Source organism: Siphateles boraxobius, unplaced genomic scaffold (assembly GCF_051911475.1).
Source record: "Siphateles boraxobius isolate OS27281-9 unplaced genomic scaffold, OSU_SipBor_1 18, whole genome shotgun sequence".
In the NCBI taxonomy this organism is placed as follows: domain Eukaryota; kingdom Metazoa; phylum Chordata; class Actinopteri; order Cypriniformes; family Leuciscidae; genus Siphateles; species Siphateles boraxobius.
Genome location: NW_027508788.1, coordinates 9,370,456 through 9,397,600, shown reverse-complemented (window position 1 = coordinate 9,397,600; position 27,145 = coordinate 9,370,456). Strand labels below are relative to the sequence as shown.

The window sequence follows — 27,145 nt, the reverse complement described above, 5'->3', positions numbered from 1 at the left end:
TTCGGAAATAATTAGTTTTATTTGGTAGGGACTGTTGATTTTCACAGTCCACACTGAACACTTTGAGGAACCGAACAGCCTGTTAACCAATGAACAACTTATATTCTTAAGAATGAATCCAACCATTTCTCCTAGATATCAGTGAATCAGAAAATTAACTCTACACTAGATATGATCTGTAGTTAGCGCAGAGTATGTTTCCATTTTAATGTAAGTGGAGAAAGTGTGTTGTGATTACATAAGTCCATCCTCACACAGCAAGTTCACTCTTGTCAGTGCTTTCACATGCCTATGTGGGAAGCGTGGGCTGTGGTTGGATTCGAAGCAGGAACAGAAATTTCTAATTAAAACTCTTATCAGAATTGGCTTTGTTTAGAAGTGAATAGACAAAAAAGAAAGAAAAATAGTGGGAAGGTAAAGAACTTGGGGTTATGTTCCTGTGTTTAAGTGCGGTTCTTCCTTCCTCCTACATGTGAATGGTTTTAGAATCATTACCAGTCCCTTCCTTGTGCACTCTGCAGCCTTTTTTGTTCATTTCCGAAAGTTGCTGTGACTCAGTGTGGTCCAATACTCGTTTGAGAGGACTTCCACAGCACTGTGTCCTCTCAGCACCAGCAGGTGGAATCCGTGCGGGTCATTTCCAGCAGCTGGGCCTCTACCTCTTCAGCATCGTCTGGGAAGCGTTCAACGAAGGACTGGATGAGCCCTTCAGCGCTGCCTTCATACTCAACCAGCTTCACAGCGTCATCTACAACACAAACAGCAGCACATAATTCCATTTGTGTATATGTGTATCTGTGTTTCTGTCACTGATCATACAACAATGGTAATTTAGCTGAAGGGAGGATTCTAAACACAAACCTTTGAAGAAGGTGTTAGCCTGGACAAACATCTTACGAGCTTCCTTACGGAGCAAAACCGTCTCTCTGAGGCGCAGGAAATCGTGGGTGCCGTCAGCAGTTACAGCAGAGTAGCCTTCATACAGGGCCCTTCCTCCCTCCACATCGGCTGTCGCCTTGTGCACCTTTACAAAAAAAGCAAATCATTATGGAAGCTTGTTTCTGTTCCATCAAGCCGCAGTCACACTAGACTTTGAGCACGCGAAAATTCTACGGACACGGCAACGGTCGTGAAATGACGTCACATTCTGCAGCGTCTGTTTTGATAAAAACGTAAATTCAACATATAACAAATGATAATGAATCCAGAAGGTAAAAATGTTCAATCTTCTCCACTTTACTGCAAAAAATGTGTACTTTTAATTCCCGCCGTCTTCTCGTGATATGAATTCGAAGGACAGAGTTCACCAAACTTGAACTTTGCAACGCACCGAAATGCCAAACTTTTTCACATGAGCTTTTACATGAGTCTCCAGCATTCATATGCGTATGAATGGAAGTCAATGGAAGTCAATGTGAACATCCCTTCAGTTCAGAGTAAAAAAAAATAAAAAATTCAAAAACTAATTTTAACAATTTTGAGAAAAATAAAAAGTCACAGTGAAATACTTCACATTAAAAAAATAAATTATCAATAAAGCTTTACATTTTATTTCAGCTAGTTGTATTTCTCATTTTTGTTTAGTTTCACTTGAAGTACTTAAATTACTAAACCTGAAATAAATTAATAAAACCATATAGGCATATTAAAAAAACAACCATTCGCATGCCTTATATTCATGTATATAAACAGTCGTTTAAGCTTATGATAGGAAAAATATCAAACTGCAATGGAAAACGCGACAATTGGAGCGAAGAGACAGTCATTCTTACCTTTATAGTTCGAAAAGTTCACTCAGAAAAAACTTGATATTACAGTCAGCAATGTGTAATATGAGGATGCGCAATACTAGGGCCTTTATGTAAACGTCTCACGTGCCGCGTTTGACAAGTCAGTAACACTGACACCGCAAATATGCAAATAAGGACTTTAACCCAGGGTTTAGGAATGTGCCATGTGAAACAGCAGTTTATAAATACCCAGGATTAATTGTTAACCCCAGGTAAACACACAAGTGTGAAACATGAATAAAGATAACCCAGGATCCCATTTACCTGGGGTTTAGAATGACCCAGGGTTAACTATTTCAAACGTGAAAAGCCCTAAAGATAGTAAGTATATATATAGGGATGGGTATCGTTAAGGTTTTAACGGTATTACTACTCTTACCGATACTGCTTATTGATCCGGTACTTTAACGGTATTCTTATCGGTTCTTTTTTTTTTTTAAGAATTAAGGACATAATTAACATTGCTTTATATTTTGAAATGTAAAATATCTATTTGTTATGCAGCAGTGTGCAGGCTTTTTTGTTTTGTATGCATAAGATAGGATACGATAAGCAAAAACGAGTACAAACACAATTTCAAAAAAAGAATACAATTAAACAAAGATACAAATTATATACCGGTACACAGTGCTTTAATTTCAGGTCTACTAACATTACTTTTCAAGTAAGTGTTTCTGTCTGAAAAGCAATCTAATTAATTTAGTAATCAAATGTAAAATAATGCTAGTCTATCATAGATAGATTAATACTTATTAAAGCTAATGTTATTCATTCAAGAGCTGTGAGTGATTTACTCTGCCTTTTGTTGTTTGATTCGCATTAATGGCTCAATCGTCAGCAGGTTTATTAGACTGCTGCCCCTTTAAGACTGAGTGCAGATCTAATAGGTGACTGATGCACTATCATTTTCTCCCAACTATTTATGTCCATTTAAGACATAAACTGTGTTTAAGTGAATCTCAGAGCTGGTCATTTTTATATTTTATGTATATTTGATAGTTTAGACCCTAGATGTCTGAGCACACGAAGCCCGAAATTAAGTATACTTTTCTTGTCTCGTTGCAGTCTGTTTCAGAGCACGCGCGCCTTGTGAACAGCGTCTCTTGCGCAGATCTGTGTGCTTTTAATAGCTCTTTTTATGATCAAACACGTCCACAATTTAGCAACAGTAGAGCCTGCATTTTACAACAATCACCGATCGTGCTGATTCTGACGGTACGTTTGGTTTTCAGGAAGAAATTACAGCGTTATTTAGATTTTATTTCTAAATAACTCACTAAAATGCAATGTCATGTGGTCATACTACTGTTGGAAACGTTTTCTATTGCATAATGTATTCTTTTTCACATACTAATTTTAATAACAGGTGGGCTAGTGTACGCAGTGCAGTATAATTTATGGTAGCAGAACGCTAGTTCCGTTTGAACAGTAAACTGGTTGTACCTGCAGTTTACAGAGGAACCTCTGGATGGCGCTCCTGCCCACTGTGTTGATCTTGCTGCGGTCGAGTGTTATGACAGCGTCTGGTCGTCCATCTGTCCCCGTGCACTCCTTCAGACCAACCAGTCCCTCTCCAGCCTCCAGCAGAACCCGCAAAATCACAAACCGGGCCTGCATGTGTGCCTATGAGAGCGAGGACAATGTCAAGACGAGAAGATAATCAAGCAAAAGAGTAATGATTTCTGGATAGGCACACATCTAAATCTAACCTGTCTCCAGCTCTTGCTCTCTTGCGTGTAGAACTCCAGGCCTAGCAGGCCAGCACGCACCATGGTCAGCCAGTTCACGTACACCACCTCTTCTGCATCCTCCCCTTCATGCCCGAAAATACTGCCACACAAATTGCTCAGTATTCATGTCTGAGTGAATCCACACAGAAATGACTGAAGGATTCAGTGACTCACCTGAGCACCTGTTTGTTGAGACACAGGTAGAGTCCTACACACTCAGCCCGACACTCCTCATAGGATGAGGCGATGGTGGAGAACTTGCTGTCCCATGTCTCGCTGCCCTTGTACCAGCTCGAGATCTGAAAGCCGAAAAGGTCCATTTTATGACTGTGATTGGCCGTGCAGGGTTCATAAAGAGGGTAAAGCACAGTTGAATCCAGTAATGAACAGGATGACAAGGTAACCAACTCACCAGTTCCCCTGTTTCTGGATTACGTACAGCAGTTTCATCAAAGTTGAATTTTCCCTTATCATCCTGTTTCAATACAAACACATAAGATGAAGAAACTGAAACATTTGCATTTATGAAATGTGTTCTGGGTTTAAAACAACTATGTTCTATTGAGAGTTTAAGCTCCAAGCAGACGCTCTGCTAAAAAGACAATTTATACAACTTCATAGCTAAACAGAAGAATTAGAGCAAGTGGTTCTATGAAGAAAAAAAAGAAGGGGAAAAAAGTATGTACCGTATGGAGAACTATATATGCCACTCAAATATATATATATACACACCAGCGTTTAAAAGTTTGGGATCAATAAAATTTTTAAATGATGTGAAAGATGTCTATTTATTAATATTGTGAAATTTTACAATTTAAAATAAGTTTTCTATTTGAATATATTTTAAAATGTACTTTATTCCTGTTATGGCAAAGCTAAAATAAAGTGATCCTTCAAAAATCGAAGGTTGAAAACAGTTTAAGTGCTGCTTAATATTTTTTTGGAAACAGTGATATTTTTTTTTTTCAGGATTCTTTGATTAATAGAAAGTTCAAAAGAACCACATTTATTGGTAAAACTTTACAATAAGGTTCTATTAGTTAAGGTTATTTATTGCATTAATATTACCTGACAATGAGCAATACAGTAGTTACAGTACTTCATCTTTGTTAACATTAGTTAATAAAAAAAAATACAACTGTTCTTTGTTAGTTCATGTTAGGGTAGTTTATTAACTTATGTTAACAGATAAAACTTTGATTTTAGTCTTAGTTAAAAATTTGGCCGTAAAATTTTTAGATTAACATTAATTAAGATTAACAAATGCTTTAGAACTATTTTTCATTGTTAGTTCATGTAACTGTTGAAGTTAGCTAATTATATATATGTATGTATGTATGTGTATATATATCCCACAAGTCACAGCAACATGTAGATTTGCTTGTGTTTCTCTACCTGAACAAAGAGCTTCCCACTGCCATGACCCAGCAGCTCATGAAGGCCAACCTGCACCTCAAAAGAAGGCCCTTTCCATTTTATGTACAGGTCCTACAGGCATAAAGCCACAGAGGAAGAAAAATGACCACTCTGAACCTCTACTGCAACATGTTTGATTCGTTAGACTATGGCCTGGTTTCACAGAAAGGGCAGTGACATATTTTAAGATATGTCAGTGCAAATAGCTTTCAGTTAAAACAGCTCAAACATGCATTTTAGTCTGGGACTAGGTTTAAGCCTTGTCTGTGAAACCGGGGGTATGGGTGCCCAATCCTTATCCTGGAGATCTACCTACCCGCAGAGTTCAGACCTAACCCTGATCAAACACACGTGTCTGTAATTATCAAGTGCTCCTGAGGATTTTAATTAGCTGTTTCAGTTGTGTTTGATCAGGGTTGGAGCTGACCTTTGCAGGAAGGTAGATCTCCAGGAACAGGATTGGGCACCCCTGCATTACAACCTTACAGACAGCCGTCATCAGCCTTACCTTGTCATTCTCCTCAAGAAAGGTGAGCTTGTCTTTCTGCGTGGCATACGCAACAGCCAGCACATTCCCAAGGGAAACGTTCTTGAAACCTTCTGTCTGTCTGATGTCGTCATCTACAGACAGATAAATGGTTAAAACTTCTCATAATACATGTATCAATCAAATTTGACTGCATATGGAAAAATCCATGTCAGTTCAGAGGACTCACAGTTTGGAATGTTGATTCCTGCAGGGATGCCGCTGCCGGCGAAGGTGAGTACATCCAGAGAGGTGAAGTCTGGCTTGAGGAAGCTGTCCTTCTCAAAGGCTGGAGGCCAAGGCAGCTCCGGAAGCAAGACCTCGGCCGAGCTCACCAACTGAGCAAAGCGAGCACTCATGGCCTTGTTCACCACGGCAACAAAACCTGTTGGGCAAGATGGTAAGTGCGAACGAGAGACATTTTTACGTGTGTTTTTTAATAAATTAATGGATCTGGACAAGACATGACCAAAAATATTTGATCTTACCTTCAAATTCACCTCTTGAGCCAAATGGATCTCTGTAGCTCTCAATAAAGCCAATGTAACTGATAAAAAATAAATTAAATAAAAAGGTTTGTAATAGAAATTCCAAATGGGAAAGAACAATAAGTCTAGCTCAACATGAAATCAAACATTTAAGCCTATATCAATAGCCCGTGGTCTATTTCACAGAGTTGGTTTCTGTGGCAATCCAGGTAAGTTTGAGTTAACTTTGCACAAACTCTGTTTTTGGGGGGTTCAAAATGATGTATTAGTTTTTAGCTGTGTTCCTCACCATGTTAACTAATGCTACAAGGCTAAAATGCTCAAAGCATGTATTATTCTGAGTAAGAGATCCCAAACCAAAACTGAACCAATCAGCTGTGAGCAAAGGCATTAATATAATGCAGTAAACTCACTCCTCCTATATCTCTTGCTCCAAATGAAAGCACTACACAGTAAAATAATTTTAAGAGACAAAAATCACGAGGATTTCATCTGAGCCAATGAGCAATCCTAGCACATGGCCCTTTCCCAATCCTGTCCCCCCCACAGGTCTGTTAAAAATGAGTCAGACACCTCTCCACAATAGGTCCTTTGTCTTTGATCCAAAAGCGGGACCCTTCTTTATGGGCTTCCACTGAACCATAGGTGAAACTGCGGATATACTCCTCCAGCATCTTCTTCTGGTTCTCATTGGCTGCATGAGCCTGAGACAAAAAACACAAAACAACAACAACAGCTTTACTCATGCTTCAAATGGTCATGCTGTTCATTTCACATCCAAAAGTATCATTGATTCAGTGTTTTTCTCAGGTTGAATGTTGCCATACCTTGGCTTTTTCCAAGTTCTGACACACTTTCTCCATAAGAAAGGAATAATCGCCCCTCTTAACAGAGAATACAGCATCCTCAAATTCATATCTACCACAAAAAGTTTCACCACCCTTCTCAGCATCACAGCAGTCTGCAGATGGGAGGGAAAAAAAAGAGAAAATAGTGGAGAACAGGAAAAAACTCAAATGCAATGAAAATTAATATACAACAACACAGCATATAAACTGGATTTAAATTGGTCTGTATACTCACCCGCCTTCTCAGCAGATGCCAAACGCACCTCATAGCACCGCTTCCCATCTATTTCAGTCTTGAACAGACGAGTGTTGTAGGCACTCAGTTTCTACAAGGACAGAGTACTCCTAACGTAAGCGAATATTTAGGTAACCTAGTTCATTCATGCTGTCAGTGAGGATATAACAAGATCAAGTTACATCTGGTTCAGTTGGTTAAATTAGCTATCAGGAGCAATCAATGAACAATACTTTTACTTTTTTTCTATGAATTTAGATTAGTTCATTTATGAACTCAAGATAATTGTTAATTCATGTTTTTCATTACACATTAACAGATGTTAATTTATACAACCTGAAATGGTAAACATATTAATATTTGTAGAAATTTACCTGAATTACTAAATGCTGTTGAAGTATAGTTCATTGTTAGCTCACGTAACCCAATGCATTAAACAATGTTGATGAAATTAACCTTATTGTAAATATAATATTGTAATGCCAGTGTGCGTGTTCCCTGGTTTCAAAATTAAGGACTTCAAAAACGTATCAAATGTTTTCAATGATAACAAAAGCCGGAATTTAAGAAAAATATGTACAAATATTTATAAATCGTTACAAATATGGAACATAATTTCTGTTAATAAGTTAAGAAACATTTAATATTATATACGTGTCTGTGGCGAGAAGGACGATTAAAGGCCGGTTGCGTGATTGCTGATGAGCACCATCTGCACGGCGCACCGGCCTCGTATCTCTCACGGAGGAGCAGAAGCATAAAAGGAGGAGCGACGACAGCGAAGAGAGGCCAGGCCTGGATTTATGTTGTGTTGGTTATGTTTTATTATGTGATAGCAGACGTCCGTGAGGGGCTGCTGTCTTTTACTTTCATTTTGTATTTGTTTTATTTAATTATTAAATTCTTTAAATGTTTTCCGGTTCCCGCCTCCTCCTTCCCATAACATCTGAACTGCGTTACAGTGAAATACACTATATTAATTCATATTACTCCGAGGAACAATACAGCTGTTAGGAATGTGCGATGCTTCCGGTGTCACTTTTTTCCAGTAATTTTAACTGTACAAAAACAGTCTGTTATGCGGCTTGATGTTGGAAAGTGGTGTTTGTTGTCATAATTTAATCTATTATGGTAATTATAAACAGTAGTTTGTACCTCAAATTGTTTTAACATTTCATCAGTCTTCTAGTTATCTACCTATAACAGCTAATGAATAGGAAGTTTCACATATTCACAGAAAATATCTTCCACATTTCAAAACAAAGTTGATACCTTGGAGTCAAGAAATTTCTGGGCAAACTCTGCATCTTCTAAGCAGCAGTTCCCTGAGAAGTAAGTTGTGATCCCCTAGAAGAGAATAGTAATGAATAGTAAAACATCAATCTGAGACTAAGCTGTAAAAAAAAGACGTTTTTCCTCTTTTACCTTGTCTCCCAGACCGAGCTGTTTCAGCTTGTCTTCTAGGGAGTAGAGAGGCTCAGAGCAGCAGCCCCACAGCGCCTCTATTTCCCCGGGGCTCTCCTCAAACACCAGGCTCTCCCACACAAGAGCCTTGAACTTCTCCTGCATATAAAAAAGGCATGGTTATCAAATACTAAAACTGATAGGATGTTGCATACAAAGTATGACAGATTACACATGGGACATATTAAGTAGGGTGTTTCACCTTTGGTAGGTTGGGGATGAATTTGGTGTCCCCAAAGGACTTGTAGTTCCCCATGTTTGCATAAATCCCAGCAGCATATACGAGGAAAGCCTAGAATGAGATAGAACTTTGTTACGACAATGAACACAGAGAAGATGTTAACTTTGGTGTTCGTAACAGGTCATTTCACCTGATATTCCTCTGCGCTCAGTCCAGCTGCAGTCGCCACTGCCTTCAGCTGCAGTGGCGTCTGTGCTCGGAACAATTTTTGCAGCAGTGCGTAGATGTTGGCAGACTCAGGAGACGTCTGGATCAGCACGGCCAGGCCACCGTACCAGGACGCTCGAGAGAGGTAGTGTGCATACAATTGCTCTTTGGGAGACAGCAGCCTGAAAGCCTCCCGGCAATCAAGAGCAGAGATCCCGATGTCATTTGGGAGGTAATACTGAGAGTCCACCATTTCAAACTTTAGGCAGCTTGTTCCCTCTCCACTGAAAATTCACAAAAGCATGAAGGAGTCACTAATTAAATTCCTACTATGCAAAAGAACAAAATTACCTGGTTATTATTGGGGATTCATCATAGCTTCACATCCTGAACTTGCTCCGTCTCTCTCACACACACAGCTAATATCAGCCATTGGGCTGCCAACTTTTGAGTTTAGCTTAAGACCCTTTCACACAATCAGGTTAATATATGGTGCAATGACTTGTAGCCTACTGTTTGTATTAGTGCCTGACACAAATTTCACGATTTCAATTCATAAGCTTGCGATTTGATTCCGATCTTGATTCATTTGGCTAAATATCAGTTAACGTTACAGTAGCTAGGCCTACATACATGTTCATTTTTCTCAAGGGGAAAAAAATCTAAAAATCTCTTAGCTACTGATGTAAACATACAGAGAGCCCAGTCAGCTGGTATTATTATAACAGGATAAAATTAGCAACTCAAATTAATATAATGCGTTTTTTATAATTATGTTATAATATGTTTTAATGATACGAGTAAAAATATAATAAATATGCAATATAGTGCATATATTTAGCAAAATTATCCTCTCTATAGTTAATTTTTCTAGCTAAATAACGTGCTATGATCATTAAATGGCTTTCCTGAGGTAACGTTAACGTAAATGTAACGTTACGTGTGACATTGTTCTCCAGCTGTTTTATTGACCCCTTTCCACGGTTGAAACACTGATTGATCGATTACCTGAGACGTGATACATTTCGGTAAGTTGTACTGTATCTTTCAACATTTCTTCTAATGTTCATTCGTGTTTATTTACTATTAAGTTAACTAGAAGTAAAGAGGAAAATATGATCAGTTCACGTGCCGCCCGCTTGAACTGAGGCGATACAGCGATCTGTCACGTCACATTTAAGAGCGCCAAAACGGATTTATTATTTTAATTTCGTAATAAATTTGACATAATTTGAAAGCTGAGACTTTGTTTCATATCAAAAGTAACCTGGTCTGTCTCGTCTCTCGGTGAGAGGATGAGACTTGCCTTGACAGTCCTGAGTAACGTCGGTAGATACTTTTGGATAACTTATGTAACGTTAAATCTGTAGACATACACAGCCGAAAGATTGGCTTTACGGTTGAAAGGTGAATCAGGATTGACATGCTGAGTTTCTCTTTCACTTCTGGGACTTTACTGATCAGCTAGTACCGTTAGCACACTTGATAGTGCAGGAAATTAGACAATGAAATCCCGCAAATCTGTGCCATACAAAACAATATGAAATAATTTTCTCTACAAGTTTCCTATGATCTACAATAGCGAACATACACTTTCTCTTTAAACAATACCCCATTTATTAATAACAGCATGTAACACAAGTTCTACCTGAATTCTGCGTTCACTCCTGTCAAAATGAGCACCAGCGAGTGTCCGTCCGAATCTACTTCCGCTACTCATTCAATGAAATGATCCGCCCCTCAGCCAATCAGACGACGGGTAAGATAAGTGACTGGCGTGAGATCCAATAGGAACAGCAGGTGAAAAAGAGGTCTCGAGTGATTGAAAATGAAGGCAACTGTAGAAGGGGATTATTTTTTATGTTTATCGTAATGTAATAATATATTATTATAGAAATGTATTTATTTATTTATTTGTTTGTTTGTTTGATTGTTTAAAATATTTCGCGTAACAGTGGATTCAGTCTTATCTATTTATTAATTTTTAAACTGATGTGTTTATCACTTAAGTGCTCAAGAGGAATTCATTTCCCAGCACTCTAAAATAAACTTTCTGTCAACAGGAAATTGTCCATCTGCATTGTCTAAACAGCATCTTGACCGCCCGGGATCATTTATTTGTGTATTGTGCTGTGGTTTCCTTTCTTGACAGTCGCTGCCAGGTGAGAATAATTATACTTTTAGGTATAAAATAATGCAGGTGGATGAAATATTCCAGCCCAAATAGAGTTAATAAAATAGTAATACATAGTATAATAAAATAGATAAAACTAGTGAAATATATCAATCAATCAATCAATCAATCAATTCATACTTAAAACCTGTAAAATTACTAATGAAGTTAATTTATGAGTCATATTTTTTTTTTCAAATCTGAAATATTTCTGTTCCCCTTACTATTCTCATAGAATGTTATCATAAAAATGAAGCATAATTCCCAAACATTAAAATCAGCCCAGTGTTTATTCCGGCCATGGGAGATTTGCGCACTTCTAAGGGTGGCTATGGAGCTCATTGAGGAATCTAGACATCAACAGGATCCCAGTGGTGCCAGATGAGAAGATAGTAACCTCTTGTTTTGAACGGGTCAAGCACCTGCTGATGAACCGTCATCAGCTACAATACACAATTCAATAGCCACTTCAAAACACTCAGCTTTTCTCTTTTGTCAGGTTTTAATAGAGGTGTAATGCCAAATGCTCAAATGTTAATAAAATTTAATATATAATAATAGAAATAATAATTTCTGTTAATTGTGATAATGTAGATGTCCTTTAACATTATAAGTAGATTAAAAATACTTTTTTAGGTAGTGTTGTTAGTAAAAAACACAATAAAAGTAGTTGGTTAGCAGAACTGACATGCATATGTGCTTATTTAATAAGTAGCAGAATGCATTATCTCAGTGAACAAAGCTGTGGTTTAGAGCAAGCCAATCACAGAGAGCAAATGTCAATAAATCACATAGATCTAACAGGTTACTGGGGCGGCACAGCGCTTGTTGCCTGTATGTTCATTCTACTAACTAGACGGGAAGGAGAACAGAGCAAATCAGGCACTATTTTGCACAATTTATAGTTTAACTTGGTATTTGTTTACAGATGCCTGTGATTCCATCTTGGTTCTAATATTTGCTTTGACCAGAACATGCTTCAAGTTAGATGCATACATCTGCATTTCAGAGATAAAGTAATGTGCATGGAAAAGTATCAAAGGACCAACATGAAAATGAAGAGTTCATCTGCAGTGATATCAACAATGAAATGTATCCTTACAGATATGTTTGGGCAACAGACAATGGACTACTATTACAAGCCCAAACTCAAACATGGTTTTCAGCGATCCATGTGGAGAGTGTTTAACTTGAAGGTAATGTTTCAAGCATTTGAACAACTTTGTTAGTTTTCGGATTTGATTTGAGTGTTAAAATTACTCAGTGGCCCTTTTGCATGATTGGAGATTTTACTAGTTGTACAATGTGTCGTATTTATTAATACCATATGTTTTAAAGAATGTTAATAGATTATTTTAAGTGTTTTCTTTTTATTTTAATGTTAAAATATCTACTAAGACCCCTAAATGTGTGTTTGTGCTTTGTTTGTATAACTGGATTATGTAACCGTGAGTGCCACCACATCTTGACACTGTCTGTATTTATATTATAGTGTCAATTATGTCTTTATCTTAGCTAACTGCCAGCAAACAGGAAATAAGGATTTTTCTTATATATTGCTTATAATTAATGTATGCAATCCTTTTTAAACTGGTAGTAGTTTTCCTAGAATAATGAGTGGCCGTTATTCCAAAACCAAATCTACAAGATCTGAGTTCTCAGAAAAGTAAAAAACCATCTTGTTTTGACAGATATAAACCTATTGGTGATTAATGGCCAACTGTCACATGGAACATGAAGGGAGGGTCTTCTACAGAGAAAATGGGTATAAACACAAGTATGTCCAGAGATTACAAACAGTGAGTATGACCACATGCCACCTGGTAACATGGCTGACATGAGCACATTATCACTCGAGTCATCTTAAGTTATTAAAATGACCTCAAAGCATTTGGAAACGGTTAGGAATCCACTTAGAGAAGAATACCATGGAAAAGCTAGAAGAAAGCAAATGTTCATTGAGCCGAAGAAAAGAGGGTGAGTACAAAAACTAATCTTAATCCATGATAGTCACATGCAAATACAAAAGATTTTGTATACAACAAATATTGATTATAAACACTGTGGATTTAGAGTCTGCTGTATTCAAGCTGCATTTACAAATATTTGTATGTGTTTTTTTGTTTTGTTTTGTTTTGTAATAGTGCCAATGCATTCATTAGAACTAACCTTAGGAATTGGGACAAGACGTACACACTAAAAATATTTCTGTTTTATTTTTAACTGATTTATCTCCAAAAAAATAAAAATGCTTTAAATGGGAAGGAAACAAACATTTTAAATAAACTAAATGTAGTCATAGACTTTCTGGTAACATGCAAATGATTTTCAATTTCCATCAGTTATCGTGCATCTTTTTCAAATAAATGAAATATTCAGATAATACCCAAACAACAAATCAGCCAGGCACTATGCAAACGTTTTGTTTGCAAAGAAGTTTGAAAAGTTTAACAGATGAATTTGGACAATTATTTGCATGCCACTTGATAGTCAATATACTTAAAAGTGCCCTTTTCCTTAAATTTTAAGAATGTTTTCATTCTTCTTATTAAAATAAATTAAATGAAAATGAAAATAAATTTAAAAAAGACATTTTTATCCAAAATGACTTAGGAGCAAAAGCAGTCGTTACAGAGCCAACACTATTCGTAGTATACAATGTCAGTCTTGTTAGAAAGCTAGATTGCAGGAAACAAGCTTTAGCAGAGAAAAGATGCAGATAAGGAAATAATTGTATAAATAAATAATAAAGAAATCAATTTTATAAATTCACAGTGAGTTTCATATTACACCAGCAAATATCAGCAATTGTTTACCAATTATTTTTACCTTTATTTATTTACATTTTCAGCCACAAAAAAAAAGCGCATGTAAAAGCATGTGCACACGGGGACGCATTATCAGAAGGCATTGCATTGTATCAGAAGCTGCAGGCTACTACGCTTAGCAGTGATAAGACCAAGTGACGCAGTCATGACGTCTCTTTTTCTATCAGTAACGGTGTTGCCCTCTGTCTTCAGTGAAAATGATGATTCTAGTGTATGTTCCCTTTTCTGAATGATGCTAGTTGAGAATCGGGTCAACAGCAGCATGCTCATACAACTAAAACAATATAATCTAAAATGTTTGCATGTTTATGTTAAAAAGCTTCATCATATCTATTGTGGTTGTTCAAATTCACCATAACTTTAAATACAGGGTCTGCACAGAATTGAGAAAAACATGTTCTCGCTTGGCGGCACGGAGCAGAAGGAAGAAGGAGAGTCAGCTGTTCGAGGAGTTAACTGCTCTTCTGCCTCTAGACCCGAATATGGACGGACAGCGGGACAAAGCTTCAGTCATACGTCTCACAATCGCTTACCTTCACCTGAGGGGTCTTCTGAACACACCAGACAACTGTACACAGTCCTCTCCTCCTTCACCAGGTAGAAAGAAAAGGGCTTGAAAGTAGAACACGGGTTGAAAGAAAGCAAGTTTTCTAAAGGCCATTGTGATTGTAGGAGTATCGGCTAAATCTCATGAGAGGGAGTTGCTAGATTCTGCCCTCGGAGGGTTTGTGGTTTTGTTGTCTTTGAAAGGCAAGGTCATCTTCACCACTCAGGGCGTAACTACACACACTGGAATTAACCAGGTGATGACACTAAAACTAAATGAATTGCATGAACTTGGAATGACTTTACTGGCATCTTTATTAAATCCCAAACGTTTCTTTTGTGTCTTTCAGATGGATTGGATCGGAAGGAGTTTGTTTGAGTTCTTGCATCCGTCTGATCAAATGGAGGTCAATGACATCCTCACGAGACTGCTGGGTGAGCACTTCTTGCTGGAAAGACCAGTTTTGACCATAAATTTCCATGCTGGTCTAGGCTGGTTTATCGCAGTGCCGTTGATTTGATGCTAATATTTCAGGAAACCAAGGAAAGCAGGAATGTGAAGTGCTCCTCAGAATAAAAAGTGTGATGAATCAGAAGCTGACTCCTTGGAAAGTAAGAAAGGCTTCCTTCCATTGTTTGCAAAAGTAAAAAGACCACATTGTTTTCACATATTGCCGGCAGCTATCACCCTGTATAGCCCAAGGCTTATGTCCCACTCAGGCAAAGCTGGGTTGAGCCTGGTCGGTTCCTGGATGGGAGACCTCCTGGAAAAAACTTGGTTGCTGCTGGAAAAGGTGTTAGTGAGGCCAGCAGGGGTGCTCAATTCTAACGCCTCAGAATAGGGATGGGGACATAATACTGTCAACAAAAAAAAAAGCACCATGCTTTGGATGAGACGTTAAACCGAGGTCCTGACTCTCTGGTCATTCAAAATCTCAGAATGTCCTTTGAAGAAGAGAAGGGGTTTAACCCCGGCATCTTGGACAAATTTGCCCATTGGCCTATATCCATCATCATGGCCTCCTAATCATTCCTATTTAGTCTGATTGGCTTCATTACTCTGTCTCCTCTCCACCAATAAGCTGGTGTGTTGTGGGCGTTCTGGCGCAATATGGCTGCCGTGACCGTGGCATCATCCAGGTGGATGAGGAGATTCCCCCCTTCCATATGTAAAGTGCTTTGAGTAGAAAAGCGCTATATAAATGTAATGAATTAAATGTAATGAATCTTTGCTTTTGTCTGAAGATTATTCACTGTACTGGAAAGAAAAAGACGTTGGCTACACTTGGATCCAGTTGCCTAGTTCTTCAGTGCAGGGTTCTGCCCATGCAGGAGATCACTGAACTGGATGCAGCGCTGAATACAAGTACGTTTATTAGCGTACACAGCCCAGACATGAAGTTCACCTACTGCCACTCAAGGTACAACCTTCTGCATGCAGCTTTCAAGTGCAAAAAGCTAACTGCTTTGATCCTCTTTAGGCCGTCTTTATATTTGAAGCTCTTTTTTGGCTCAGGGTTGTGAAGTTGACTGGCTTTCGAGACACGGAGTTGTTGGGTCAATCCGTGTACCAGTGCTATCATCCATATGACTGCCAGCAAATCCGCAAGGCACACATTTGCTGTGAGAGAGATATCTTGTCATCTGTTTTCAGCTTTGTATGCTTAATTCAATTTGTTTTATTATTAAATGTGTTAAATAATGCAAAATTAAAAATGCCATATTTTATGTGTTAAAGTAAGCTGTCCTTAAAGGGATCGTTCACACAAAATTGAAAATTCACTCAACCTCATCTTGTTCTAAACCTATTTCACCCTGTTATTTCAGAGATATTTTATTTATTTGTTTGTTTATTATATTTTATTTTTTCAGAACCACTTGAAACCCAACACCTCAGGCCATAGGCAGCGAAACATGGATGGCCATTTTATTTTATTTTATATTTTAAACTCTTTTCTATTAGAGAAAGAACTTCATGCATTTTTCAAATGACATGAGAATGTGTAAATGATGACAAAAGTTTTCTTTTTTCTCTCTGTCTTTAATAATGTTCAAATATCTGTCCGTAACAGTGCTCTCCACGGGTCAGGTGTCGACTGGGAAATATCGGCTGCTGCACAGGCACGGTGGATATGTTTGGGCAGAGACAGACGCGTCAGTGGTGTGCAACAGCTGTACTGGTGTGCCAGAGTGTGTCGTCTGCATCAATTACATTCTTAGGTGAGAAAATTGCCAGTAGCAATGTTAAGGACATTGATTAGTTAAATTCCCAGGAAATACACATACTGGCCCTCATTTATCATTCTTGCGTAGAAACGGGCGTATATGTTGGCGTAAGATTATGCTTACACTCCTCTCACCGCCTGATTTATGAAGCTGTGCGTACCTTTGAAATCCAGGTGTACGCAATACCTGCCCTTGATAAATGCCGCGGCTGAAAACGATCGTCATTAGAATAACACGCCCCTATATATTCAAGTATCCGCTTCCCCCACACCCTCATTTTACGCCATGGACACACGGAAGACGGCAAAGAGGAGACACTTCTCTGGAGATCGAGACAATCACCATCATGAAAAATTATTATTAAATCAAACAACAATATTGTTGATGATAAATTCAAAGTTAATTGTATTTTTTTTTTTCAAAACGCTATAAATCCATCCATTTTTTGTCTAAAAAAACAACAACAAGAGAACATGCAACATATAATCAGGGACTCATACTATAAATTAATATGAATTAAATAAGTGCAACTGCATGAAATAAATAAAAGCCAAACTAAATAAATAGTAAAATAAATTAAATAGTAAAAATAAAATAAATATTTCCAATGTCACGTTCCAATGTTGTCCACCACATAAAACAAATAATTTAAAAATAACACACAGATACAGTCCTTGAATACAACAATGTTAAAAATACATTCAAATCATTTAGTAACACATTTAGTCTTATAGTAATTCGTGCCGAACTTAGAAAAAAGTAATGATAACAATATTCAGGCCTACTATTAGGCTACGTGTTGTAGCCATTAACTAAGTGCATTTAGTTTCATATTTGTTAAAAAATAATAATGTTATTTTTTCCCCATCTATGCTGATTATGAAAAGTGAACATAGACTAAGATAGGATGCGCAATATATCGGGAGACATGCTCAGACATGATTTTGGCCACTTAATTAAGTTTTGTTTTGTAGAAAGCCTTTCTTTAAAGTGAATTTCGTTTTGTATAAATTGTATCTTAATTTTTATATTTTTTTCATCAACCAATTGCCTGGATTTAATAAATAAGAAGCAAATAGCAGACAATATAATCATGAGTCATGACATGGAGGCGCGGGCGCGGTCCCTTGCATTGCACGTGAACTGGAGTGCTTCTCATCACAAATTAACCGAAACTCAGTATATGCCTCACAGACATGAGAAATATATCTATAAAGAAAGCTTGAAATGTCTTTAAACGAAACAATTATAAACGAAAAGAAATAGGCTACTCTCTCTATAGGTGCGTTCACTACGGAGATGGTGATCATCAATTTCATCTTTGCAGACACAACACTAGTTTATTAATAGAAATAAAATACAAATTTATTTTTAAAAAAGGCGTTTATCGCGTTTTGGAAAAGAGCTCCTCATATCTTTTAGTTTGTCAGTGCGTTTTGTGGTGTTAGGAATTGTTTTTCTGCGCATTTCCGCACTAACTCAAAACGTGCGTACATGTACACCACCTCCTGACCTGGCGTAGGATTTGAGCGTGCCGTACGCCAACGTCAATATTGATAAATATCAAAGTCACAGTGGTTTTGGGTGTACGCCAGGTGTACGCTGGAAATTTGGTGTACGCACTTTTGATAAATGAGGGCCACTGAAACTATACCTTAAATGTATTGCAAGTTACTGTGGGGACGTTTATACAACAACTATGTATAATGTTTATTGCGTACTATCCCCGTTGTCAAAACTATCCCCGTTCACATGGCTCTGTGAAAATGATTAAAAACACTGTGTTATGCATGCCAGGCCTGTAGCTGGCGCACGTAATATTTATGTGCATGATGTCACCTTTTTCACAAATACGTTTTTTTGTAGTTTACACGGAGACAATAAAGGTATCGTTTCAAAAACCTGCGCTTGCACCATTGTCGCGTATGAACGGCCAAAACGCATAAACGTTTTCCATTTTTAGTTGAAAACAGCTAGAAGACACTTTTATCCCAAGGGGCCGTTTACACGACACAGTTTTCAACTTAAAACCGAAGACTTTTTATACGTTTTGGCTGTTCATCTACAAGACAATGGTGTTTTGCAGGCCTGAAAATGAAAACTCGAAAATGAATAATGCAGCAATTTTTGTCGTTTTTGAGGATCCTTGTAAAGGGGGATAGTTTTGACAACGGTGTCCTCTGTACGTTAAAAACACAAAGGAAAAAGTTTTTATTAAATTGTTGCCGTGTAAATGTGCCCTAAATGTGTAAAAGGCTGAAGTTATGTTGTTTTATTTTTGAAAAAATGTATTTGTTCGCTTCATACTATTGTAGTGGAGTGGAGCAGCCCGATTTAGAATTTTTACTGGAGCAGACAGAACAAGTTCTGAAGCCAAAGGATTCACTTTACCCAGAATCCCATCCTGCGCCTTTTACACAGTCTGCAACACAGCAGGAAGGCCTTAGAACCTATTCATCTGAGCACAGTATTCCTACAATACTCCTAAAGCAAAGAGGTAAAATTAACAGATATTAAAATATCACAGGATATGATCTTATTGAATATAGTTTTAATGATGATGAATTGTCTTTTTGCTCAGAGAGTGACCTGCAGGAAGTTCAGGGCTGCAGAGAGATCACACATAATACAGAAGAGTGCTGCAATTTCAATTGCGTGAGTACCCGTAATGTTCAGTGTCATCAGATGTTCATACCATAGTATTTTGATATATACACAATGGTACTGAATTATTACTGTACTCGTAGACCAAACATATTTATACTACTGTTCCAAAGATTGGTGTTGGTAAGATTTTTTTTAATGTTGCATAAAGGCTGAATTTATTTGATCAAAAATACATTAAATTTTATTGTGAAATATTATTACAATTTAATATATATATTTATTTTAATGTATTTTAAAATATAATGTGTTCGTGTGATGGCAAAGCTGGATTTTCAGCATCATTAGTCCAGTCTTCAGTGTCACGTGATCCTTCAGAAATCATTCTAATAATCATTCTAATATTTTTGTGGAAACCGTGATTTTTTTTTTTCAGGATTCTTTGATGAATACAAAGTTTAAAACAATGCCATTTATTTTAAGTATAACCTTTTTGTAACATTAAAATTTTTTACTGTCACTTTTTATCAGAGGTGGGCAAAGTACACAACTTCCTTATTTGAGTGAAAGTACAGATACTGGTCAAATATTACTCCGTTACAAGTAAAAGTTGTAAAGACCGATTTTTACTTAAGTAAAAGGACAGAAGTACTCGTACCAGTACTTAAGTACCAGAAGTAAAAAGTAAATGTCAATGCATTGTTTTATTATTGTTGCATGTAATACAGTACCGTATGCCTATGAATCTATGCCTGCCTACCTACCCTCATATCAAAATCAAATTTATTTCTAGAACACAGTTCCAGTAGTGGGATTGAATGTGAGATTGAATAAGTGCACTCAATAATGTCCACAATGGTTCCGGACACTGTCCCCTCAAATAGTGCCCTATTTAAAGTTTTAAATGGTGCACATTGGCTTTTAGTATGAATGTTAGCCTTACTGTTATCTATAAGCTAGTGTGCTCCAAAACAAATGACCAAACCCAACGTTGAAAATGAAAATCGGGTTGATGTCAGAATCCAACGTCGTTAGGGTTCTGACGTCAAACCGACTTTTATTTCCAACCAAAATCCAACGTCTTTCTGATGATGGATGTTGACGTCACTCTGATGTAAGACTGGAAGAACTGGAAGATAGACCAGCTCTCTGAGAGAACAAAGCAAATTAACATTTGAATTTCTCTCTTGTGCACCATTCGAGACGCAAGACTCTAGGGGTGTAACAATATATCGTGTTACAATATATCGCAATACAAAAATGCAACAATATGTATCGCGGATAGTGACAATATGTATTGTAGATAGTTCCCCCACAAAAAATCACGTTTTCAAAGTTTTACTGTCAGTACTACATTAAAGTACTATAAATAATGTTGAATATAATGTATAATAATGCAATGGGGGAATATTTGTGGGTCCTGAAAAAGTAAAAAGTGGCCTATACATTATTTTAAATATATCTAGTCAGTAAAAGAGTGAAAGAATATTAGTCTAAAATAATTCATTTTTTTCAGCTTCAGAATCATGAGTATTTTTATTCTGGTGTCTCTATAATTGTCCTGTGCTTTGGGTTTCCAGCACCAAGTCCAAGCCTATTCATTTACACCCCAATGTAACATCAAATTTAGGAACAGTTAATTTTTTGTTAACCTTTTATCATATGTCTTGGAGTATCGCAATAATTTTGTATCGTGAGTTCAGTATCGTGATATGTATCGAATCGTGACATGAGGGTATCGTTACACTCCTACAAGACTCACCTAAGCAATCCTAATCTACATCTTTTCCCTTGACCCCCCATTCTCCCCCCACTCCTTCTCCCTCATGCTGAGATCACCTGTAATTCACCCAATAATCTATATAGTTTAACGTGAATAATTATCATACAGTATCACACATGTTTGATATCATTTGAAATGTCTCAGTGCGACTGGTACAAAGGTCTCATTCTCAAAGAAGTAAACCAGAAGGTAATAAGGTATTTAAAGGTGCAGTGTGTGACTTTTAGCGACATCTAGCGGTTCGGTTGCGAGTTTACACTGAGGGCTCAGCCCACCTCTCACCCCTCCCTTTCGAAGAAGCTACGGTGGCTAAAACGGGACAAACATCGTCGTCTGAGACGGCAGACAATAGCCAGAGTAAACCAAGTTTCTGTACCACAGTCCATTATAAACCACATCATGGATAAAGTTTACAAAGCCATAGTCAGGTGAGGATCAAGGGTCTTAATACGTAATATAATAATAGTAATTAGTTGATTGTCTCACGAACGTAACCAGCACATTTCTCCCCACATAGCAAACCCATAATATAGCGAGGGAGAAGAACCACATGAAACTATGCAACTATATATTTTTTCTAACAGGGTAGTAAAAGTTTAGCTGGCTAATATGAGCTGTTACTGTGGCTGAGCTGGTTAAAGCGTTAAGCCTTGTTTATATTGGACGCGTCCGCATGAGCCCAAAGGTGCGCGCGGCAAAAATGACGTGATTGTAACAGCACGCACGCCTCCGCATCCCCTAGACACCATTTACTACACACAATAGGCTTTTTTTCTCTGATTTTGGAAACTCGATCAACTTAAAATGCTTCCAAGATCGACGGGTTGGTGATTCCTGTAACTGTTTTACCGTCAATGACAAGAGTACTAATCAGCTGTCTCACGAACGTAACCAGCACATTTATCCCCACATAGCAGAGCCATAACACAGCGAGGAAGAAGAATTAAGTTACATGAAACAATCCAACTACATATTTTACACCACTCACAAGGGAAAAGCCACTACTCACGGTGTTTATGGCTAGCTTCTAGCTTTCTGCGGCTTCCCTTTCAAGGTAGTGACGAAACGCGCTCCATAACGCTGTTTGTTCGCTGTCGGCTACGGTAGAAACATGACGTCACAATATGTCGGCCTTCATAGAAGGGGATTCCCGCGCCTATGTAGACATAAATGCCTCATTCTAAGGTAATAAAAACATTAAGGTTTATTAAGTAAGTTCTTTATACACCACTGAACACATAGTTATGGATGTCATATTGCATTTCTGTTAATAGATACTCAACATTTTTACACATTGCACCTTTAAGAGTTTAGAAATAATTCACATACATAGGAGTGTGTCTTCAAGGCATATGGCCTCATGTTCTCAGAAGGTGTTAACTTGATCAAATTCCCATTGTTAGCAAATGGTTTCCTCATGTAAATCAACTTCTGCCCCCAGTAAGTCTGGGACTGTGATTAATGTGAATTCCCACTGTGAACTCATGTTTACATATGAAATGAGGTCAGTCCATATAATGAAATGCAACTAGAGCTCAGGGGGTTTTCTCGAACCAGATTAGCCAAATTGCATAATCAGTTCAAAGATAATAGATACAAACATCAAATGCTCTAGAATAAAGAGAGAAGATGCAATGCCTTGAGATTATAAAAACGACATGATGCGAAGTGTTTTGGTGCACTTTGCATCATGTCGTTTTTTAATATGTCAAGGTCTCTTCTTCTCTCTTGACAATAGTGGTGGTAACCAGAGGGCACTCCACCCCGGACTATTGTCATTCCCTAATGAAACTACATTTCCCATAACTCTCTGTCTGGACTCATCATTCCTGATTGCATCCACTTGTGTCTCATTACCATGTTTAACTCACCCTATAATAGCCTGGTTTTAACATTCATTCCCTGCGAAGTAACATTGCACCTGAGCGTTTCCACTGTTTTCCATGCTTCCGTTATCTGCCTGCGTCCTGGTTTTCCCATTCCTGTCTCACCCTCTGGATTTGTTAGTCATTGTTTGGACTGATTGATTACCCTGTGCGTTTGACCACTTCCTGTTATACAGTTTATGATCTTGGATTTTCCATTTTAAAAACTGAATTTGGATTCTCAACTTTCGTGTCTCGGAGCAGTTCGTTTCACTGTCAACCTCTGCTTTTGATCAATTAAATGCATCTATGCTGAACAACATTTCTAAATTCTTAAAAAACAACAAAAATACTGACCACACATTTTTAAACGGTAATGTACATATTGTGAAAACTTTCCTATTTGTTGTGCTTTACTTTAGGATCTGTGTGAGTTAGACTTGGACAGTCTGGCTCCATACATACCCATGCACGGAGAGGACTTCCTGCTAACTCCCATTTTAGACGGGACGGTGGACAGCGAACTAAATGTGTGTGGACCATCATTCAACAGTCCACATCAAAAACTGGACCCTCTGTTGCAGAATTCAGAGGGAACAGTCTTTCTAACTACGAAGCGCCTGACACATACCCAACAAAGTGTCAGTCATTATTTTCTAACAAACAAGTAGGTCTAATAAGAAAGGTCATCTTCTCGTGTACAATAATGCTCTTTATGCATTTTGGAATCTACTAATAAAATGTATATTTCCTTTGTCATAGGATCACGGATACTAACCTGATAACAGCCAAGCAGTTGAATGAAAGCTTAGATCTTGTGAACAGAATTTCAAAGGTACCGTCACTGTGCTCATGTGCATGCAAATCCCCTTTATATTAGTTAGTTCCAGTCCTTCAATTTGATTGGTGGATTCATTCAGCACAGAAGAGATGCTCAGCCATTGATTATGCTTAGACTTAATTTGGAACTATTTTCATAAATTGACTAGTAAAAATATTTAATAAGTCTAAAATTTAAACTAAAAATCACTCAATTAATACAAATTGAATGAACAATCAATTGTTCATTCAACTGTTTTATAAAAGTATGAGATCATATTTAATATTCCATATTGCATTTGATTTTTGGAATTGAATATTTTGAGTTTAAACAACCCTGAAAATACATTCAAAAGAAGTAATTGGATGAATTTTTTCATTCAGGTTTATAATTGTAGACAGCATAATTATCAACTATTCTCGACTGAAAACAAGACATATTGTTGGAGAGAAGATGCACTGAAAGTTTCACAACAACCCAACAGAACATACTGGAACATTGGTAAGATGGCTTCCAGACTTCAATAAAACAATAGTTTCTCAATTTATATTACACATTTAGCATTTTCCGCATTTCCACTAGATGGATCAATACCGAGGCCATGTCGCAGAGGCCTGAATCCACTTGGATCAAAGTTCAGATCGCTTCTGGAGAATCCAGTGTGTCAATCACAGAACAGAAAACACTATGCTGAAGTAAAAACAGACCCAGCAACTTTGACTCTACCTATTTTGAGCGGGTGGGAGTGTGAGGTCAATGCTCCTCTTGACCCCACATCATATTTGCTCCAAGGGACAGAAATTATAGCTTTTCTGGACCAAGTGGCTTCAAGAGTACCTTGGTGCTGATAAAAAGCAAAATATAAGGCTTATGATGACAACATTTGCCAGTAATAAACACCAACAAGCATTGCCTTAGTGCACATTACTAAAACCTGAGTAATGGGAGTAACGTTTTGGAGCAAAGCTTGGAGTTGGCCAAAAGTTATGTCCAGCCTAAGAACATTTACATTTTAATGTTATTTAATAAGTGTAACCGATTTTGTAAGTATATTGCATAGTTGTGCTTGAAGCCAATGTTTTATTTATGATTACGCAATGAAACATGCCAAATTGTATGGACATCATTTAGAACACATGCAAAAAAGTACTATTAATATTAAATATTAATGACTGATTATGTTGTATATTCAATGTAAGCTTTTTGTTTTTCTGTGCACTTTTTTTTGCATAGTAAAATAAAACCTGTAGCTGTAACTTTTTTTTCCAAATAATTTTGTCAGATAAATACCTCAACCAAGTTTAGTGTTTTGTTCTTCCCTCATATTTAAAAACAAAATATTTTCTTTATATTTTGATGGTTTATTCAAACTTGTAGGGTCGTTAAAAACATATCACTTTTGGCCTCTTCTGTAATTATGGTCTTGCCTTTTCTACCATTGCTGTGTTGCATTTCAACATATTCTAGAAACCTTTATGAATAAATAAGAACTTATTGTTTGTGCTTTCACAAAACGAGTGAAACATCGAGTGAAGAGATCCACCTATGGGAAGGGGATCTGCACCTGACCTCTGCAAAGCATCCAATTGCACCAAGTCTGGCTAGACAAACAGAAGCGCGCAGCCAATGCCTGGTAAGGCCCCGCCCCCTTACCTTAGGGCATATAATGCCTGCAAGCGCTTTTGTTCTCCAGTAAATATATTCGCTTCTCGTGTGGCAAGCAGGGCAAAGCTGGTGGGTCTCTCCGCTCGATGTTTCAGAGAAACAGGGTTACGACAGAAACCTATTGTTCCATTTCATCATCGCGTGTTCGAGATCCAGCTATGGGAGAGACATGGACAGCTCCCCGATTGCCCAGTACACTCACAGTGAGGTTCTGAGGACGGTTGCCCCAGGGAGGCGGTGCCTGACATGTCCCATAATCATTAATCTGCAATCCTGACGCACACACATAACGCAGGGAAGGGCCAAGATGGCCCCACACTTAAAACAGAATGTGCTACCGAGATTCTGGTGACATCCAGCCAGTAGTAACACACAAAGGAATGAGGAGAAGCCCAGCTGGCAGCAGAGCAGATGTCTTGCAGTGACACTCCCCTAAACAAAGCCCAAGACACGGCTAAGCCCCTCGTGGAATGAGCTCTGATGTCCCCTGGGGGCTGCACTCCCTGTGATTCATATGCCAAAGCTATAGCATCCACAAGCCAATGTGAAAGGCGTTGCTTAGATATGGGACTCCCTCTGTGAGGGGACGCCCATGAAATAAAGGCCATATATGTCTGTAAGGCACGGACAGGGCAGAGAGCATTCAGCTTCTGATCCTCCGTAGAAGAAAAAGGTGGAGGGTGAAAAGCGGACAGCTCTAACACCTCCGATGTGAACGCATGGAAGCATTTAGGCATGAAAGCTGGATTAGGCTTACGGGAAACCTCATCTCCAGTAAGGGAGAATTTAGTGCACGAGGAATGAACCAAGAGTGCATGTAGCTCACTGACACGTTTAGCTGAAGCCAAGGCCAAGAGCAAAGCCGTCTTGAAAGACAGCAGTTTTAGGGAAATACTTCCCAGAGGCTCAAAAGGATATTGAGACAGAGCCTCCAGCACCATGGAGAGGTCCCATTCAGGAACAGTTCTCCTGATGACTGAAAAAGAGCGACGGGCACCCTTTATAAATCTGCGGATTAGAGAGTGCTGCCCAACTGTTGTGCCCTCAAAGCCCACATGACAGGCAGAAATCGCAGTCAAGTAGACCTTAATTGTGTTAAAAGACCTCCCTATTTCCATGAGATTTTGAAGGAAAAACAAAATATCAGGAACAGAGCACTGATATGATGTGAGACCACGGGGTGACCAACCCTTCCATGAAAGACCCTCTGGGGCAGCAGGAGGGCTAGGCAAACGCGCAGGGGGCACCCGGGCGTGAGGCCCCCTTCCTGGTTAGGCATAACTTGAAGGCCTCATCGTTGCTTGCATCAATGCAGGAGCACCCGAAATGCCCCTTTTCTCGCTGTCAGCTTGACCCGACAGGTTAAGCCAGAGTGCATAGTCTGTTTTCCCACAACAGAAAATGCCATATGAAAATGACAAAAGATGTCATCTTCGGGGAATGCAGGATTGGGCTGGTCAGGACAGTTGAGGGACGTTGCGCCCCGGGAAGCCCCCAGTATCATATCGTCATCACCGTGTCGCCCATCCGAGTCAGAAAGGCCAAGCTCGACGCAGTGTGTTGTGGCAACTCTCAGACAGCGGCGCAGGAGTTTCTTCGGCTGCATAAGGCAATGGCTGCAATACACAGAGTTCTCCAAAGCCTCTTCTTGCATGCTTGAGGCCCAAGCAGAACGGGTGAAGGTATTTCGCGGTGATCAGCGCACCACACGCGGCTGGGCAGGCAAGTGATAGGTTGTCTCCGAGAGAAG

At 38.4% G+C, this 27,145-nt stretch overlaps 2 protein-coding genes across 2 annotated transcripts; one reads left to right on the top strand and one right to left on the bottom strand.

Moving 5' to 3' along the window:
* Nucleotides 1-10,620, bottom strand: dpp3 (dipeptidyl-peptidase 3). Its single transcript, XM_077233352.1, has 18 exons — nt 10,534-10,620; nt 8,869-9,169; nt 8,700-8,789; nt 8,459-8,596; nt 8,306-8,380; nt 7,034-7,124; nt 6,778-6,911; nt 6,524-6,654; nt 5,951-6,009; nt 5,653-5,847; nt 5,445-5,557; nt 4,916-5,008; nt 3,933-3,995; nt 3,695-3,819; nt 3,500-3,620; nt 3,234-3,413; nt 862-1,024; nt 1-748 (listed from the first exon to the last, which is right to left on the bottom strand). Exons 2-18 carry the CDS (start codon nt 9,136-9,138, stop codon nt 606-608), a joined length of 2,184 nt encoding a protein of 727 aa, XP_077089467.1. The 5' UTR covers nt 9,139-9,169; nt 10,534-10,620; the 3' UTR covers nt 1-605.
* A 2,197-nt stretch (nt 10,621-12,817) lies between these two features.
* Nucleotides 12,818-25,244, top strand: hif1al2 (hypoxia inducible factor 1 subunit alpha, like 2). The gene is made up of 14 exons (XM_077233353.1): nt 12,818-13,035; nt 14,257-14,483; nt 14,559-14,689; nt 14,783-14,867; nt 14,968-15,044; nt 15,678-15,853; nt 15,949-16,055; nt 16,505-16,652; nt 18,974-19,155; nt 19,240-19,313; nt 23,333-23,577; nt 23,673-23,745; nt 24,114-24,231; nt 24,313-25,244. Exons 1-14 carry the CDS (start codon nt 12,935-12,937, stop codon nt 24,576-24,578), a joined length of 2,010 nt encoding a protein of 669 aa, XP_077089468.1. The 5' UTR covers nt 12,818-12,934; the 3' UTR covers nt 24,579-25,244.
* The last annotated feature ends 1,901 nt before the right edge of the window (nt 25,245-27,145 follow it).

What these genes read in the sequence shown, in the direction of transcription:
- dpp3 (XM_077233352.1), bottom strand. Translation starts at nt 9,138, where the DNA reads ATGGTGGACTCTCAGTATTACCTCCCAAATGACATCGGGATCTCTGCT. An exon ending in CTCAAGAGGTGAATTTGAAG is followed by an intron (nt 5,848 to 5,950) that starts GTAAGATCAAAT and finishes CTTGCCCAACAG; the next exon opens with GTTTTGTTGCCGTGGTGAAC. An exon ending in AGAGCAAGAGCTGGAGACAG is followed by an intron (nt 3,414 to 3,499) that starts GTTAGATTTAGA and finishes TCGCTCTCATAG; the next exon opens with GCACACATGCAGGCCCGGTT.
- hif1al2 (XM_077233353.1), top strand. Translation starts at nt 12,935, where the DNA reads ATGACCTCAAAGCATTTGGAAACGGTTAGGAATCCACTTAGAGAAGAA. An exon ending in GTCCTCTCCTCCTTCACCAG is followed by an intron (nt 14,484 to 14,558) that starts GTAGAAAGAAAA and finishes TTGTGATTGTAG; the next exon opens with GAGTATCGGCTAAATCTCAT. An exon ending in CATCCTCACGAGACTGCTGG is followed by an intron (nt 14,868 to 14,967) that starts GTGAGCACTTCT and finishes CTAATATTTCAG; the next exon opens with GAAACCAAGGAAAGCAGGAA.